The 18,438-nt window shown below is 45.3% G+C and overlaps 3 protein-coding genes across 13 annotated transcripts in view; 1 reads left to right on the top strand and 2 right to left on the bottom strand.

The window, feature by feature from the left end:
* ERMAP (erythroblast membrane associated protein (Scianna blood group)) overlaps positions 1 to 8,102 on the bottom strand; it is a 17,872-nt gene extending 9,770 nt beyond the window's left edge. Inside the window, exons 1-6 of one of the 6 annotated variants that reach the window (XM_074334542.1) lie at positions 4,748 to 8,102; positions 2,157 to 2,907; positions 1,889 to 2,033; positions 1,638 to 1,727; positions 1,064 to 1,433; positions 507 to 788 (exon numbers count right to left, since the gene is read on the bottom strand). In XM_074334542.1, coding sequence (XP_074190643.1) covers positions 507 to 788; positions 1,064 to 1,433; positions 1,638 to 1,727; positions 1,889 to 2,033; positions 2,157 to 2,191 — 922 coding nt within the window. In that variant the 5' untranslated portion in view covers positions 2,192 to 2,907; positions 4,748 to 8,102. Of the gene's footprint in view, positions 1 to 506; positions 789 to 1,063; positions 1,434 to 1,637; positions 1,728 to 1,888; positions 2,034 to 2,156; positions 2,908 to 4,747 lie in introns of those variants that run through there. The other 5 variants (XM_074334544.1, XM_074334543.1, XM_019751050.2 and 2 more) reach the window with 5 other exon arrangements.
* SVBP (small vasohibin binding protein) lies at positions 8,041 to 14,442 on the top strand. 3 transcript variants are annotated; one of them, XM_019751057.2, is made up of 3 exons: positions 8,041 to 8,142; positions 8,958 to 9,107; positions 14,017 to 14,442. In XM_019751057.2, the coding sequence occupies exons 2-3, from the start codon at positions 8,994 to 8,996 to the stop codon at positions 14,101 to 14,103; spliced, it is 201 nt and encodes a 66-aa protein (XP_019606616.1). In that variant the 5' UTR covers positions 8,041 to 8,142; positions 8,958 to 8,993; the 3' UTR covers positions 14,104 to 14,442. The 3 variants fall into 3 exon arrangements, with proteins under 3 accessions (XP_019606616.1, XP_074190650.1, XP_019606617.1); XM_074334549.1 differs by having other exon boundaries at positions 8,139 to 8,276; XM_019751058.2 differs by lacking the exon at positions 8,041 to 8,142 and adding an exon at positions 8,709 to 8,844.
* Positions 12,794 to 18,438, bottom strand: part of TMEM269 (transmembrane protein 269) — an 18,644-nt gene continuing 12,999 nt past the window's right edge. For 2 of the 4 annotated variants that reach the window (XM_074334548.1, XM_019751051.2), the window contains 3 exons: positions 17,654 to 17,797; positions 16,828 to 17,031; positions 12,794 to 16,744 (listed from right to left, as the gene is read on the bottom strand). In XM_074334548.1, the coding sequence (XP_074190649.1) occupies positions 16,608 to 16,744; positions 16,828 to 17,031; positions 17,654 to 17,797 (485 nt within the window). In that variant the 3' untranslated portion in view covers positions 12,794 to 16,607. The remainder of the gene's footprint in view (positions 16,745 to 16,827; positions 17,032 to 17,653; positions 17,798 to 18,438) is intronic. The other 2 variants (XM_019751053.2, XM_074334547.1) reach the window with 2 other exon arrangements.

Raw genomic sequence — 18,438 nt, 5'->3', positions numbered from 1 at the left:
ACTGCACCATTAATTAGAGGAAACATGGAAACCATTCTGATGTCCAGAAATAGGGCTTTGATTAATTTTATTATGCTATAACCACGCAATGAAATACTATGTGTTTCACATTATTTCAAAATCATGTTGCAGAGAACTACTTAAGGACATGGGTAAAAAAAAAGCTCATGACATTGTAAGTAGAAAGGGGGAAAAAAAACCCTATGCAGAAGAATACATATACATAACAATGTACACTCAGAGATGTATGAATGCAAGACTCTTGAAAGAAATACCCCAAAATGTTAGTTTAGGTAGCAGTGGTTCTCTCTAGTTTAAAAAATCATAGGCCTTTTTTTTTTTTGGTTTCTTTAACATGTTCTGCATGCTTTTTAAGTTTTCTACAATAAACGTGTGATTCTTAGCATTTGAAAAATTTAAAAATTCTTTATAAAGTTTCCACTAGGGGATGAGTTTCCCCTGGATCCACAAAGGACTTGGAACCTGTTCTCCGCCCCAGCTTTTACCTGCTATGAGCATGGCTGCGGTCTTCTCTTGGCCATGGGCTGTGCTGCGGAGGGTGCAGGACACGTTGCCCACAACGCTGTCCCTGACTCTGCTGGACAGCGCTGTGTGGAAGAGCCCAGCCTCCTCTGGGGAGGAGGTCTCCAGCTCGGACGGAAGCACCCTGCCTTGAGGGTCTCTCCACTGGGCCCACGGCTTTGGGAACCATCCCTCCGATCTGCACACCAGCTGGATCCATCCAGCGTTGTAGCTCTTCACGTGAATGTAAGGGTCAGAGCCTAGAACTGGAAAGGAGAGCCACATGGCAGGGCATCAGCAACGCAGCGATCCCCCGCCAGAGTCCTCTTCTCCATCCCACAGGCTCCCCTGGGGAGCGGTGGTGGGTGAGGGTGGTGGGTGGCTGTTATGGCATTTGAATGCCTACCCTCTCCCCACCGCCGCTCTCCCAAGCGCTTCCCAAAGGGTTAAGACAGTCTCTGGCTGCATCCTAATACCTTTTCAAATCCACCCCTGTCAGTAATGGCATTCCATAAGTCAGTCCTTTTTAAAATTAACTAACCTGCAACCTGTAGGGTTACGGTGCCCTCTCGACTCCGGTTTCCAATCTGCACCTGACATCGGTATAGTCCTTTGTCCTCCAGCCGCACGTGATGGATCTTCAGTGTGATATTTCCCTCTTGGTCGTCTCTCGCCATCTCCGTCCTCCCCTTATATTCCGGCATCACTTCTTCCTCACGGTCTTTCCCATCCTGGAACAGGTGAACCACCTGGGAGCGTCCGGAGGGCGGGGACCGCAGCCACCGCACCTCCGTGAGCGTCGTGGACGGCCACGAGGAGACAGGGCAGAGCAGCTCGGCTGTGCCCCCTAGCGGGGCAAGGTGGAACTTGCTGAGGTCCCCTGCAGTGCAGACAAAAAGGGACAACGCCATCTGGGAAGGGTGGGAGAGCAAGAACTTGGCAAGGGAGGCAGAAGGGGATATCTTGGGGAAAGAGAGAGCCTGGTAAGGGCATTGGAAAGGATTAGGGGAAGAACAGAACCCAAGAAGAAATAAGGCCTCTGGCCAGAGCTTCTTATTCTTGGGATTCCTTGGTCAGATGTCCCAGGCAGGGAAAAGAGGTTCAGGAACTCCTACCTGACACGTGCATGGGCAGCTGGAGGCAGACGAGTGTGATGAGGCAGCTGGAGAGCCAGGACTCAGAGGACCTTGCGGTCTCCATCCGAACTAAGAGGCCAGACACAGGGAGACAGACACCAGAGAGGATTGGTGAGCTTGATGTGAGAAAGTGTGCAGCCTAGGAGGTGGGACGGAGATGGAGGCTGCATACACAGCATGCGTTCTGGAATCACACAGAGTAGGGTTCAAATCCCAGCTTCGTTACTCACCTCCGTGTGACATTGTGACTTAACTTCTCTGAGACTCTGTTTCTCCATCTTTAAAATGGGCATACTAACTCTGACTCCTTGGAGGATGATTGTGAGGACTGAAGGAGGTAAGTACTCAACCCGCAGGCTGGCATCATGGGTAAGTCTATAAATGCCATGAGAGAGGACGATGGTGGAGATGAGGTGAGGACTGAGGATGGGACACTGGTGTGATGTAGAAGGCATAGGGAGGGGTCTGGACGAGTGAGAGCTTATACCCAGAACTAACCTGGTAAACACCAGAGCACTGGCTTCTTTTTGCATTTAGTGTCCCAGGCCAGACTTGGGAAGTGCCTGTTACAAACCAATCTTGCCCCCTCAATGTGGCCTGGAGTTCTTCCCTGACACCCTTTCCAGTTTGACTCTTGAGAAACAAAAAACCAAGGCAGTGAGGTCCCTCCATTTCGTCACGAAGGCAATGATCCCACAAACTCAGGTCTGGAGTTAGAAAGACCTGGGTTCAATCTCAGCTCATCATGTACTATTTCTGTGTTAAATAACATCTGCAAGTGGGCCTCCAGGTCTTAATCTATCAAGCGGAAACCTTCTTCACAGGTGACTGTGAGGGTTCAAGGAGATACCGCTTGAAAAGCACTTGCCACAAATGCCCAGCAGAACAAGTGTTCGATAATTGACTATTCTTGCCCTTAATTGTTACCAAACTAAAAGAGGACAGTTATTCCTGGGAGGTGTGGGGCCCTACATGCATTAACCACAGGGAGACCCTAAAGGAATCCCAACCATAAAATCTTTCCCCACTGACTTGACTGCCTGGAATTCCTATAGCAGGAAACAAATCTTTCATGCCACCTTTGGGGAAGGAGTTTAAATGTAAAAACAGTTGAGGAAGAGATAATATCTTTTAAAATCTCTCCAAGATTTCAAATACTTTCCCAAGAGGAGGGTTTCTGTAGAAGTCATCAGGCCAGGTCCCTGAAGGTCTTGGAATAGGGCAAAGATGGGACTTGGAGGAGGTAGGGCTGTCAAAGAGAGGTTGGGAAATTGAAGATGGATTTAAGCTTTGAACACATTTCCAATTCTGTTTTTCTTGTGGCAAACAGCACACTGGTTTAAGGGTTGTTTTTGTTTTTGAATCATGATGCATATAACACACCCTTCTAATGTCCCAGTGTTACAAATGGCCACATAACACTAGGACAGAGTGAGGTTAGGATTACAGATGTTTTTGTTTTTGTTTTTTTGTCTCTATCCCACCCACTTTCCTACAGTTTGCCAGCTAGTCAGAAACTGAATAACAGAAGTTAGGTAAATGAGTAAAAGCTCTCTACCTTATCAATTATCATTGGAGATGGACGTAGGCAGGGCCCAGGATCCCCTGGAGTTACCCCAATCCCCCAAATCCTCAGAAGGTGCTTTTGAAACACATCTGAGTAGACATGCCCAGAGTGACACAAAGCTCCAAAATGAATCAGAGCTGTGTGAAATCAAATAAGAGGACCCCCGCTCACCATGATCCCATCTTCCTAGATTCAGATAGTTTTTAAGTGGTCAAAAGGATGGGCTCTAGAGTCAGCCTGGGATTAAGCGCTGACTCTGCCATTAACCAGCTGTGTGAGCTTAGCCAGGCTAGTTTACTCCTCCAAGTCTCCTCCCACTCACACATGAAATGAAGTTAGTAATAGTACCTACGCCATAGGTAAAGCTATAGTGAGGATTCGTAGAAAATATATGTGAAATGATTTGCACCAGATTCTAAGAATTAAAAAGGAAATGAAGTCCTTCCATCAGATTGTCACTCTTGTGTAATGAGGGCAATTGAGGTGGCTTTAGGAGGGGAAGCTCCCTGAAGCACGTCACCAAGTTACGATTAACAGAAAGCAACCATCAGAGCAGACAAACCCAGGAGAGGATGACATCAGATATAGGATTTTTACTCTCTAGTCATCAGAGAAATGCAAATTAAGACCACAGTTAGATATAATTTGTCTTCCTTCAAAGTATAAAATATTAGAAAATAGAAAAAAATAATACCCAGAGTTACTACACATGTGGACAAACTGACTCTTTTGCCCACTGGTAAACAACTTTCACAAGGATAATGTAGCAATCAGTATCAAATGATTTACAAATACGTGAAAGTTTTAATCCAGTCATTTTGCTTCCAGAAAAGAATCCTACAGAAATAAAGATGTGCATCAGATTTTGACAGTGACAGTGCTCATCACAAAGTTATTTACAAAAAGAAAAAACTCAAACCACCTAGAAGTCCATTATAACGGGAATGCGTAACTGTTTGTGGTCAATTTTTGCAGTGAAATACTGTATAGCATTTCATAATCACATGATAGAACAATCTTTAATAGCACTGGGAAATTTTCACTGTAACCCAAACAATAACATTAAAAAGCTCTCCGTAGTATGATACAATATAGGGGGAAGATGCTTAGAAAAAAAGGCAAGAGTGTATATGTTAAACAGTGGTTACTTCTGGGCATGGGAAAAAACATTGCAACAGAAGTTCCCTTGATAACTCCAAGCAACTTAAGAAGACCCAGCAAATCTACAAATGATCAGTCTGAAAACACACCGCACAGGTCCTGGCTAATAGTAAGGGCTAAATGAATGCTAGCTTAATAATTAATGATGACAATAACAGCTAAGTGAGAGTCTTTAGACAAAACACATCCAGCCCCCTTGTCACTTGTCTGCTTTTGTGCTCATTTCCCAATGCCCCATTTTGTCCTTAAAATGTTCTTGTGAATAAAGAGAAAGGGGTTAGTTTCTCCAATGAACCTGAGGATCCTGAGAAAGTCAAAAGACTATAAAGAATGAAGAGAGGAGAGGGGAAGAAGGACTTACCACCTTTGGTATCGGGGCCCTTTGTCCCTCACCAGCAGAGCTGGGGTCTCCAAGCTGGGAACACTCCCTCCATCCATTCACGGAGATCAGACATCAGGCAGACTTAGCAGGGAGGGCTCTGGAGGTGGGCCTGGGAAATTTCGTTTTTTATTCTAACTTCCCAAGCCCTCAGCCAGGGGCTCCCTCTCTCTGTCCTACAGACTCCCTTCTCGCTGTCCCTATACACAAACAAGGCACACCCTGCCTGTCTGCCCCTGATAAAGAAACAGAGCTAAGAGGAGCCTCCCTAAAAGCGAGGGAACTTCTGGGTGCCACCAGGTTTGAGGTACCTTTGCCCCTCAGCAATCTTTCCCTCCCAAGCTAAGTACATACAAATTCCATTTTATACGTTTTGATCCTAAAACACCCTTTCTGAAAAGCTTACTCTCATTTACTTTCCAAATCTGAGTAAAATTGAAGATTGGTTTCAAAGACACCCACAATCAGCTGCCTTCTTTAACTCACTACCTTTATCTCCAGCTGCACCCTCACGTGTGCTTTCTGACAAGCAAATTTGCTTACTGTCTCCCAACATGTGATAAACCCTTTCCTGCCTGTTTTGACAGCTTTCATTATATCCATAATGGTATATTCATAACATCCGTAACTGTATCCGTAACAATGCAGTATGTGCTTTCACATATTTTTGAGCACATTGTACGTAATTCTCCTTGACTTCTTTTTTTTTCACTCAGCATTAGTTTCTGAGTCCTGTGGCCCAAACCATATCCCCTCAGCTCACCCTATTTCAGAGTAGGTGAGACTTGCAGACAAGCTGCCATCAGTACCCCAAAGGCCACAGCAGCTCTTTCTTTGCTCATTCAGCGCAGGCTGTCTACAAAGCCTGGCAGCCCAGGAGTTCAGGGAAGTTGATACCCTAGGGGATCAACTTGTGGTGACAGGAGTCAGTGGAGGGGACAGTTCGGAACTGTATTCTACATGCTTTTCAGACAGTTCCCAGTGGGAAGAGCACAGTAGCCCACAGTGATCAGTAGCTCAACAATGCATATTTTATTGGTTTTTCTCCCTTTTCTTCTCACTCGACATTTCTGATTCCTGGAATCACCTCCTAACTAAACTCTTGTATGGAACTACTTGTCTCACACTCTGCTTTGAGTGGATTACAAATTAAGACACTGATTGAACCTATGTAATTTTCACCCATTGTCACCCCAATGAGTTTAATTTTAAAAACTCTAATTGAATAAGTGAATAAATAAATTATGAATGAATATCTTTAAAAAAAAGACACTGAAATTCATCCAGACTCATTCGCAGAGCTCCAGTACATTCATACACTGCTGTGTTGGTAGACCATTGTATGAATATCCCAACAGTTTGTCCCTTCCCTCGTTGATGAAAATGTGGGTTGTTTCTAGGCTTTTTGCTTTTACAAACTATGCTGCTATGAACATTCTTGATATATGTTTCCTGGTTCACATGTGCCAAAGTTTCTATAGGACAGCAGTTCTCAATGTGTGGTCTCTGAGCTCTGGGAGTCCCTGAGACACTGTCAGGAGGTCTGCCAGTATCATTATGTTCATAACACTAAGCTGTTGTTTGCTTTTTCACTGTTTTGACATTTTCAATGATGCTGCCAAAGCAATATTTTTAAAAAAAAAATTCTATTGGGGAAGGGGAACAGGACTTTATTGGGGAACAGTGTGTACTTCTAGGACTGTTTTCCAAGTCAAGTTGTTGTTCTTTCAATCTTAGTTGTGGAGGGTGCTGTTCAGCTTCAGGTTGTTGTACTTTCAGTCTTAGTTGTGGTGGGCGCAGCTCAGCTCCAGGTCCAGTTACCGTTCCTAGTTGCAGGGGGCACAGCCCAAAATCCCTTGTGGGAGTCAAATCAGCAACCCTGTGGTTGAGAGGACACGCTCCAACCAACTGAGCTGCGCTCCAACCAACTGAGCCATTGGGAGCTCAGCGGCAGCTCAGCTCAAGATGCTGTGTTCAATCTTAGTTGCAGGGGGCAGAGCCCACCATCCCATGCGGGACTCCAGGAGTTGAACCGGCAACCTTGGGGTTGAGAGCTCACTGGCCCATGTGGGAATCGAACCGGCAGCCTCCAGAGTTAGGAGCATGGAGCTCTAATCGCTTGAGCCACCGGGCCGGCCCAAAGCAATAATTTTTAAGGTACACACACACAGACACACACACACACACACACACACACACACAAATCATGTCATTACTACACCTATCAAATTAACAATTCGGGCTGCCAGTTCGTTCAGTGGTTGGAGCGCAGTGCTCCTAATGCCGAGGTCGCCGGTTTGACTCCCACATAGGCCAGTGAGCTGAGCCCTCCACAACTAGATTGAAAACAACTTGACTTGGAGCTGAGCTGCGCTGCCCCCCACAACTAGATTGAAAACCACTTGACATGGAACTAATGGGTCCTGTAAAAACACACTGTTCCCCAACATTCCCCAATTTTTTAAAAAGCAATGATTAATTAAGATTAAAAAAACAAACTTAACAACAATTCTTTGATATTATTTGATATCCAGTCTACATTCACATGTTTTCAATGGTGTCAGTCATGTCTTGTTACACATGATTTGTTCAAATCCAGTCCAAACATACTACTGGACAACTCTTCTGGCCCAATGCCCCCTGTAAGTGCAAAGTAACTCTCTCTCTTTCTCTCATTCTCTCATACACACACCGCTAACTGATCCTCTTCCTCATTCTTTCCCTAGCCAACTCATCATACCTTCACTTTTATCAGTGGCTCCACTATTTTTCCGACCTTCTAGTTTGGCTTTTCCACTCTTTCAAACCCTATATCCAGTCTGTTTAGGTTTTTTTTTTTTTTTTTTTAATTTTGGGGTTTTTTTATTGAGGAATATTGGGGAACACTGTGTTTCTCCAGGGCCCATCAGTTCCAAGTCGTTGTCCTTCAATCTAGTTGTGGAGGGAGCAGCTCAGCTCCGAGTTCAGGCGCTGTTTTCAATCTTTAGTTGCAGGGGGCGCAGCCCCCCATCCGGTGGGAATTGAACCGGCAACCTTGTGGCCACCAGCTTGCGCTCTAACCAACTGAGCCATCTGGCCGCCCCTCAGCATCCCCACTTTTAGAATTAAGAAACTGAGGCTCAGAAAGTTACAATTCTAGTCCCAGGTTTCAGATCTCACCCTTCAGAGCCTAGCAGCGGTCCCAGAAAATACTCCGGGGAAGAGCTTTTGTTCAGCATCCCCAACCCCAGCTCCAGCACCTATGCCAAGCTTCCCGACAGGCTGCTGGCGCACGCGCGGCGCGGCCTGAGGGTGGGGCCTCCGAGCGCGCCGGCCCCGCCCCCGGCCCCGGCCCCGCCCTGTCCGAGGCGCCGCGGCTCGGGACTGCAGTCGGGGAGGTAGGGAAAGGCCAGGGTTCCTAGCGTGGGGCAGTGTCTGCGACGCGGCGGGGCCTCAAAGTCCTGAGGCCGGGAGGGAAGGCACCGACTCCCCAGCGCCGCCCGCCGCCATTTTGCAGCCTCAGAGAGCAGCGGTAGGAGGGCGCCTTCCCCGGGGCCGGCCTTGAGCCCCGGGCTGGCGGGACGGTGGGGGGCGGGCCTGGGCGGGGGCGGGCAGAGGGCGGGCCCGGCGAGCAGTGGGGCGGCCGGCTGTCCCCGCGCCGACGGCGAGGACCGGGCCCTGCCGGCGGGACTGGGCCGTAACTGTCCAGCAGGGCCGAGGGAAGCCCTCGCCCGTAGGCTGGAGGTGGCGCGAAGCTAAGGCCTCCCTGGTGCCCCGCTGCGAGACTTCGGCTGACTTGTCCCTCCGGGCTTCAGTGTCCTCGTAATTATAACAGTCCCACGTTGGGTACTGAACGCTCCAGTGGATGAAAAGCTTTCACATGGGTCTTCTCGTTTGGTTTTCACACAGCAGCTCCTGGAAGGAGGCCAGGGAATGGACTATTGTCCCAGAAAACTAGGACTCAAAATGGGGAGAGTTACCTGGGAACGCCCAGAGAGGTCGTATTGCTGGGACTCGTCTTATTCCTCCTAATGCAGCGCCCTTTCCACCGGGCCACTCTGCCTCACCTGTTAAAGGAAAGGGCTGAGCTAGGGCATTAGGCGAGTGACTGGCAATGCTTTTACTTTTCTTTCTTCCTCCTTCACTTCCCCCTTCCCATCTTCTTCCCCTAACTCTTCTCTTGCGTTCCTTTCCCTCTTTCTGTACCATCCAGGTCAGAGTTGACTAAGAAGTATTCAGAAGCCAAGTCATGGATCCACCTGCACGTAAAGAAAAATCCAAAGTTAAAGAACCTGTCAGCAGAGTAGAGAAGGCCAAGCAGAAATCAGCCCAGCAGGAGCTGAAGCAAAGACAAAGGGCAGAGGTAAGATTGAGGAGGGGGCCTGTATACCTGTAGTCTGCTGGAGACAATGCTAGAGAAATACCGTGTTTCCCCAAAAATAAGACCTAGCTGGACAATCAGCTCTAATGCATCTTTTGGAGCAAATATTAATATAAGAACCCGTCTTATATTATGTTAGATAAGACCTCTTGTAGTAGAATAACACCAGGTCTTATATTAATTTTTGCTCCAAAAGACGCATTAGAGCTGATTGTCCAGCTAGGTCTTATTTTCAGGGAAACAGGGTAGTCAAGAGGAGAACTGTGATGGGAAGCCCTACTTCCTTCCAGGCAAAATAGGTGTCCTCCCAGGTTTAGAGAGGAGATTGTTGAGGTCCAGAATGGTGAAGGGACAGCTCAGAGTTACATACCAAGTTAGTGTCAGAACCCCAACCAGTATCAGGTCTCCAGATGACTCCTGGTGCAAAGCTTTTGTGGTGGGGACCCAAGGGAAGGAAGAAGGGAGAGAGAGAAGGGACATGTAAGGGAGGGTCAGAGTGAGAGAGAGCAAGTGTCAGACACCCCAGCCCAGATGTTCTGTCTGGATTTGGCCTGGAGGATGGCTGCTCATAACCTGGAAGGAGAGGTCCAAGCTCTACCCCCACCAATGGGTCCTTTGTTCAGTCAACACTTACCATCGATTTGTGAATAAAAAGCTTAAACTGTTTACACTGCTTAGGTTGAACCACATCCAGACATGAGTATTTTATTTTAGTATTTAATATAAAAGGAAAGCTTGATGCACTCTTTCCCCTCTTTCTGTTTATTTTTTCATTTATCCCCCCCCCCTTTTTTTTGTTGAAAAATTTAAAAAAATACAGAAAAGTAAAATATTATAACAAGCACCTGGGTACTCTGTACTCCAGATTGGTAGTGGTTAACATTTTGTCTTATTTGCCTGGAGACATTTTAAAGTAAGATAAATAAAAATTACATATAAATTTGAAGTCCCCTTTGTCCATCTCCTGTCTTATACTCTTTTTCCCTCTCCATGGGCAACCACTACTTTTTACATTCAAATATATTAATAGATATCCTTGAACAATATACAGTATTCTTTGACATTTAAAATTTTACATTAGTAAAATTCCATGTTTTATTTTGCGTTTTGCTTACATTATGTTTCTTAGAACTATTCATGTTAATATAAGAATCTAGTTTATTCCTCATCACTGCTTGCAAGTCTTATTTTATGAATCCACTTTAGTATATTTACGCATTTCTCCAGCGATGAACATTTAAATTATTTATCACTTTTTTGCTATTACTAACAATGCTATAGTTAAAAACTTTTAGATGTCTTCTTTTGCACTTGTACTAGAATTTCTGTAGGGCATGTATAACTAGAAATAGAACTATTGGGTATGTTTCAATTTTACTAGATATTGCCAGATTTCCCTCAAAGAGATGGTACAGGCTTGTACTTGCATTAGCAATGTAAGAGATTTCTCATTGCTTACTTCTTTTCCAACACTTGACAGTGGCAGATTTTAAATTTTTGCTAATCTGATCCATTCATTAAACAAATATTGAGCTGCTACTATGTGCTAGGCACTGTTGTAGGAACTTGAGATACATGACCAGACAAGGCAGAGGAGACTACCTGCCTGTGGAGCTTGCATTCAGTATGCGAGGCAGGCGGTAAACATAGTAAGTAATTTTAAAAGTGTGTTTGAACTTAATCCATAAACAAATCTGCTTTTGCATTAAGACAGACCATCTGAGAGCTGAGGACCTGGACTCTAACAAATTGTTGTCACCCCTTTTTCTGCACCTCCCTGTCCCCACCTGGATCCAAGCCCCTGATGGTTTGACGCATTGCACTTTGGTGAATAGTTTGAGGGCTGTCCTTTGTGCACACCATGGGGATAGAGGTCCTTACCGATGCCCTTCTGGTGAGATTCCACAGGTTAGATTTGTCTGACTTCAAATCCCAGCCCCTCTGTAAATTCCACTTCTTCCCGTGTGACCTTGGAAAAGACATTGAACCTCTCTGAACCTGAGTTCCTCAATTCCTCCTTGGTAAAATGAGGATGAGATCTACCTCACAAGATTGTTATAAAGGACAGAAATGTTATATGGAAGCACTTAGCACAGGGCCTGGCACAGAGAGCACTCAGTAAATGGCAGCAGTTGTTATCACTGTGCTTCCAAGCAGTCGGCTTGCTTTTAGTGTGGGGACTGAGCTGAACAACTGGTTGTGTTTATATTGACTTGCTGAAAGGTAATACTGGAGTTGCACTCGAGCAGCAGCTGGCACTAGTTGAGCTCTTCAGATGTGCAGGCATGGGGCCACCTGCACATCATGGCCACATGTGGTGCTCACACCAGGGCTTTATTGTTACTCAGGTATTGTTGTCCCTCCCGTTTTAACCTTGGTAAATGCTTCCTGCAGTGAGGTAGGGAGATATCAGATCCATGGCTCTGTGAAGTAGAAAGTATGCTCATTTTAAGATGAAGTGACACGACTAGAACCCCTAATTAATGAAGAATTGAGGGGCAGGACTGCCATCTAAACAGGTCTTCTGTCCTTCAGCTCCTGCTTTGTGCTTTGCCCTGTAACTGCCTTGCTGTTTCATTTGTATTGCCTGGAATGTCATCTCCTAAAATAGGAATGTGACAAGACCCCTTGTGGGGAGGCAGAGAGACAGTTTCCATTCAGTTCTGCAAGGATGCCACATTCCAGAAAGTCAGCTGTGAATGAGAGAAGTGAGGGTGACTGGGAACACAAGGCGCACTTGGCAGTTCAAGCAGCATTTGACACTCTTGGTGATTCTTTGTTCTTCTTGAAAGTCTCATTCCTTAGTTCGGACTTCCTGACCAGTTTTGAGTCTCTTTTATTTCTCTGCTTCTTTCATTTTCCCTTTTCTCCTCCGAGCCTGCCTCCTTGATCTGGGGGTCTCCAAGAAGCTATTTAATATTTCTCTCAGTCCCTAGGACAGTAATGTGCAGATTACAGATTTAAAGCATGAGTGAATAAAGAGGTTTCAAAACCAGTGTGTGTGTGCGCGCGCGCGTGTGTGTGTGTGTGTGTATGCAGCTTACAGAAGATGAGTAAAACAAACACCCTTGTACCTACCGCAACTACAGAAACAGAACATGACCAATCACTTAGAAGCTTCTTGGGCCCCGTTCTGGTCATGTCCCGACCCTTTCCAGTAGCACCTCATTCCTTCATTTCGTGCTTAATCACTCCTTGCTGTTTCTTATTAATTTATAATTTCTGTGTGTACTCCTAACTAATGTTTCGTAGTGTAACAATATAGTCTAGTATTGCATGTTTCTGAACTTTATATCTGTTACTGTAGTTTGTGACTGGCTCTCTTCAGTCAGCCTCTTTTTTTAAACTTTTTATTTATTTTAAGTGTGTTTTTCCAGGCCCAATGAGCTCCAAGTCAAGTAGTTGTTTCAATCTAGTTGTGGAGAGCACACCTCATAGTGGCCCATGTAGGAATCGAACTGGCAACCTCATTAAGAGCACGGGGCTCTGACCAACTGAGCTAACTGGCCGCCCCAGCATCTTTTTTTAAACCATTCAAATTTATTCACTTGTTTTTATTGTGGTAATTTATATAAAACTTAACCATTTTAACCATGAGTGTTATGTTTTTTAAGAATCATTTGTGTAGTTGTAACTATTTTCATCGGTGTGGAATTTCATTTTTCTTAAAGATTATAGGCTCTTGTCACAATAAAAAAGATTGTAGGATCGTTCAAGCTTACTGTTTATTCTAGTCTTGATCATTTTGCTTTCTAGGAATTTATTTTATTACCTTTTTAAACTTATTGACACAAAGTTCCTAATGTTTTGTTGTAATATCCATTACATCAGTAATTATGTTTTCTTTTTAATTGTAATAGTATTTATTTGTGTCTGCTCCCTTTTTATCTTGATCATTCATGTCAGAGGTTTGCAGAGTTTGCTTTAGTGTTTTCAGAGGACCGTCTTGCAAGTGTGGTGACCCTCTCCATTGTACGTTTGGCTGCCTTTTCATTAATTTCTGCTCTTCTTTTGTATTTTCTATGTGTCTCACTTCTCAGTTTCTTTTTTTCTCCGTTCTTGTCTTCTTTTTAATTAATCAAGTTATTTCCTCTGTACACAAACATGCCCCTTCATTTTTTTCTTCTACAAATTAGGAAGTTTTATGATGTTCTGTTTCTTAGTGGAGACACTGATATTGTAAGGATAAAGAAAGGTGAGGAGTAAGGTCGAGATCCTGCCTTTACCTTAGAATGTCTCACAGTTTTCGTTCCACCCAACTGCCTGCCCTCGATCCTATTCCCAATACCCCCGCCCTGTACTGTTGCAATAAATGCGTCCTATAATCTGTGGCCTATAATCTCTCCTCCCCCCACTGCATCCCACACATGGTCTCCAGCTGTCCTTCCCAAAGTCCAGATATAACCAAGCTGCTCCCCAGCACACTTGCCTTTGCTGGCTCTCCAGAGTCAGCCAGATAAAGTTCAGACCCCTTGGCACGACATTTAAGGCCCAACATACCACTTTTCTTGTGTTCTCTAGCTCCCCAAACCCCACTCTGTAATACCCTTCATATTAGCATACTTGAAGTTTCCAGAACTAATCCTGTATTTTTCATTAATTGATTCATTAAATCATAATATCCCTTCCTTCCCCTATCACCTATCAAGTCCCTTCCCCAATCTCAACCTGTTCAAATCCTACTGATCCTTTAAAGGCCAGATTAAGTCACCTGCTTCATTGCTTGTTTCCTGATATCCTAAATGGAATTAGTATCTACTTGTCCTGTTCCCTTGTCACTGTCCCTGCACTACTGGTGCAGTTCTGGCATTTTCACTTGACAAAGCCTATTGTGTCTGAAGATATGTTGAGCAGCTGCCTCCATTGCGACACATGTTTTTCTCCCATTCAGATCTATGCCCTCAACAGAGTCATGACTGAACTGGAGCAGCAGCAGTTTGATGAGTTCTGTAAACAGATGCAGCCTCCTGGTGAGTGAGCCGAGTGTTCAAAGGAGCTGGACCCTGGAGGCTTTGTCTGTGAGCTACCAGTTTTAAGCTGAGATGGCCCATTTGGAGCCTGACAGAACTAAACAAGAAGACATTTGTGTTATTCCTAAAACTGGATAAATCTGAAATTCCTGTATGTAACTTTTGCTTCACTGGTTCCTCCAATCAGAATTGGCCCAATGTTTGCTGAAGAGACTTGTTTTATTCTTTTAAGACAGTGTTCTTTTTTAAAAAAAAAACCTTTTTATATTGTTTGAGGGAAAAAAAATCGGTGTTTCTTGTGAAACTGCAAATCTCCAAAAATACAAATAAAATACTAATAAAATGTGCATTTGCTCATACTTTAGTTTGGGGGTGCCTAGCCATAGAAAGTGGAGTCAAAAAGAATGCAATAGAAAGAAAAGTTGAGGTGAGCAGAGGAAAGCCTTGCTCCTTCCAGAGGGGGATGCATAGGAGAGGGGAGAAGAACGTGACTGCCTCCAGTTCTCAGTCTTCCCGGGCTGAAGCTCTGCAGCCCCTCCTGCCCTCCATTTTAGCCGCACAGGTATAAGTCTGTGCCCTCCTACTCCACTGCTGCACATCAGAGGCTGCACACGAGGCGCCTCTCACCTTGTGAGTGCAGACAGCTAGCCCCGGACCTGCACCAACAGGGAGGGGAGTGCAGGCACTTTTGCTTTTTAATTTTGGGGTGACTCTCAGTCCCAGAAATAGGTTGATGATGGGAATATTCAGACTGGAATGTCTGAGCTCATGGATATTTGTAAGTTTATTACCACATTATAGTCACCTTGCATATAGCTCACTAGAATGTACAACTAAATCAATTCTTCTCCAAAGTAAACATTTTTGAGTGCCAGGCACTGCAGCAGGCAGCACAAATCCAAAAGCATAAGCTGAAGGAACTTAAAATCTAGTGGAACACAGACATAGTCATCTAACAAAAAATATAAATGCTAGCGATACAAATAGCAGTGGGGAAGAGGGGGGCTCTCTGTTCCTATAGCGTCAGATCAGCAATGTGGACGTCTTTGGATTTTTGTTTTTAAATCCTAATTTTAGATTTAATGCATATTTGTCACAAACATTCAAAAAGTCAGCCCTGAGGTAAAAGGTGGTCGGGTGCCCTAGCTGAGGACGGGGTGGACCAGCCAACAATCCTTGGTACCCCATTTAAGGGTGGGAAGTTGAGGCAGTGCTGGGGGCTCATCTTTCCGTGGAGCTGCGGTCTTTTTGAGGTGTAATATTAGGGTTCCATGCAATACTGTTTATTTGCTTTGGATTTTAGAATGAAGTGGCATTTAAATATCTAGAATTTAGTATTTTAGAGCCTAGGAAACACATAATGAGGACCTGGTACCAAATGATGCCCTCAAGCTGCCATGTGTATGACCTCTAAACAAAACAAAAGACAGAAGCTTAGACTGTTGAAATATAGAATTTTAAGTTACAAAATCCTACACATGTTCAAGTTGGGCAATGTGATTGTCCTGGGAGTAGCTCTGCTCTATGGAGCTAGACTCTGTAAATTCATTGCAGCATTATTTACAGTAGCCAAGATACGGAAGCAAGCTATGTGTCCATCAATAGACAATTGGAAAAAGAAGATGTGGTACATATATGCAATGGAATATTACTCGGCCATGAAAAAGAATGAAATCTTAACCATTTGCAACAACATGGGTGGACCTAGAGGGTATTGTGCTGAGTGGAATAAATCAGACAGAGAAAGACAAATACCGTATTATTTCACTTATATGTGAAATCTAAAAATCAAATGAACAGTCAAAACAGAAACTTATAGATACAGAAAACAAACTGATGGTTGCCAGATGGGAGGGGAATTGGGGGCTGGGTGAGAAAGGTGAAGGGATTAAGAAGTACAAATAGGCAGAAAATAGTCATGGGGATGTAAAGTATAGCATAAGGAATATAGTCAATACTGTAATAACTGGTGTCAGGTGGGTACTAGACTTGTCGGGGTGTCACTTTGTAAGTTACATAAATGTCTAACCACTATGCTGTATATGTGAAACTAATGTAATATTGAATGTCAACTGTAATCAAAACGTTTTTTAAAGGAAAAAATGCATTAGTGCTAAACCCCACCCTACCAGTGGAGTAATGACCATCAGACAGGGCCAAGGTGGAGGCTGTACTAATTCTGAAGGGTTTCACTCCTTTCCAAGGGATTAGTGCACAAGGTCACCCAGGTGGTAACAGAGCTGGAATTCAAACCTGGCTCAAATTTAGCTTGGAAAAAAATCCTGTTCCACGTGACACAAACAACTGTTGTCCTTAAGGGATTCAGATCCCTGAATAAAAGGGAAGAAGTGAAGGCCGCTGGCCCTACCGTGGGTTGTTCTAGTTCAAGGCCATATGTATCTACCACATGCACAACACAGAAACAAGGAAAGGTTTAGTGAAGACAAGGCAAGGCTTGGCCCACCAGGCTGGCATAAACCCCACAGAGGCCAGTGGACGTGCATAGAGCTCCTTAGTTTCTTTGGTGCTGTAGCCTAAGACATGCTGCCTTGCCCCACAGAACATCTGGAAAGAAGATGTAGGAGAGTGACCACATCAGGCAGTAAAAAGCAGTTAGTGAGAAAGGACACAAAAGCAGCACGATGATACCTGGAAGCAGAAAAAAGGCAAACAGTTTTTATGAAGCTGTCTTACGTGTATTTCCCACCCTCTACTCTCCCATCCCCACTTACCACCAAGATAAACCATTTTTTTCCACCTCTCAGACTCCAGGATTTCATCACGTGGGTAGTAGCTCTGGTCTATCATGAATAGAATCATGAGTGAGGCCATGCAAGAGAGGATGAATGTGTTGCCTTTGGTCAGAAGGGAAGTGGAGGCCAAAACACAGGAAGCATAGGGGCAGGGTAGACCCTGGTATGTGAGGGGAATGCCTGCTAGAGAAGGAAAAGATGGGGGTTAGCTGCTTCCCACTGCCCTAAAGGTATCCGCATGACGCAAGCCTCTGTCTCTTTGGGTCTTCCTGCCCCCCTCTCCAAATCCCCTTAATCCCAGGACAGTGCCAGACTGTGAAGCATTCAGTTGTCCCCAGAGATGATGTGTGCGCTTTGCATTGGATGCCAAGGTCAAGCCGGCCAGATAGGACCAGACGTGCCCCCTGCCCCTAGGAAGCCTCTGTAGAAGGCTCCTTTGAGGTCTAGTCACATCTGCATTCCCTTGCGTTGGGATCTGAGCAGTGCCCTCACCACAGCTCATTCTTCCCATCTGTTTTGGGAAATTGGAGAACGACCTCGAGTTCTAGAGTCTGAATCCATGTGCTCCACCCAAAGTTCACACAGTGAGAAAAAGGCACAGCTGGCCCAAGAACCGAGGGCCCCTGCCCCCCATACCAGGGCTCTGCCAATGCAGCCTGCAGCCTCCAGTGGGTCTGGGGCACAGGAGAAGGAAGGAAGAGGGACTTGATAAAAGGAAGGAGTCATTTACACCCCAGGCTTCTTGCATCCAGAAGCTCGTCCCCCTCCGTTGCCTACCTCAGCCACAAGGTTGGGTTCCACTCACCAGCTGAATAAAAACACAGGCGGAAAGAAGCAGCCAACACATAGATGATGGCCAGGAATGCATTCAGAGGCCCATCCACACCTAAGAGCAGGGCAGAGGCCAGGCCAAAGGTGGTGAAGACAGCAATGTCATTCAGCTCAGCTCCTGCTCCAGAAGGCCAAGGTTAGAAGAACTTACACTTACGTCTTGTACCTTAGTACCCTCTGGTGGGGGAGCTGGAATGGGGACAAGCAGGGTCTGAGGTCCCAGAGGGCAACAGCTGCCTGCGGTTGTCTATAGATCAAAGATGGGTCTCCTGGCGGCTCTGCCTCAGACTGACCATGTGGCCTTAGGCAAGTCTTTCCCTGTCCAGGTCTTAGCTCCCCCATCCTTTCACATGCAAGGGTTGGACTTCAAGTGGATACAAATTGATAAACTATGTAGGAATCCTTTTTCAAACAAAATCTTACATGGAAATATTGTATTTAAAACCAGCTGCTCTGCTCAGAGTAATTTTTCCCCTTTCCCCTCCTCCCCGCGCCTCCACAACCACCACTCCCACCCCCAGTCCCTGGATTGGCCCTGCACAGGGAGGCAGGGCAGACAAGGAAACTGAAAGCCAGGACAAGGATGGCCAGAGGTCAGTATGTGAGCCAGCAGAGGAGCTAGAGCTAGGCTGCGGGGCTCCCAGCTCCTGCTCGAAGGCTGCTTCTGCTGTACTCGAGGGGTGTGAACAGGACAATGACTGATGAAGGCCTGTTGATGTTAGAAGATGGAGAAGCTGACCTGACATGGGTACTTCTGGG

Source organism: Rhinolophus sinicus, linkage group LG06 (assembly GCF_036562045.2).
Source record: "Rhinolophus sinicus isolate RSC01 linkage group LG06, ASM3656204v1, whole genome shotgun sequence".
In the NCBI taxonomy this organism is placed as follows: domain Eukaryota; kingdom Metazoa; phylum Chordata; class Mammalia; order Chiroptera; family Rhinolophidae; genus Rhinolophus; species Rhinolophus sinicus.
The sequence above is the reverse complement of the archived record's forward strand: the minus strand, read 5'-3'. Positions and strand labels throughout refer to the sequence as shown.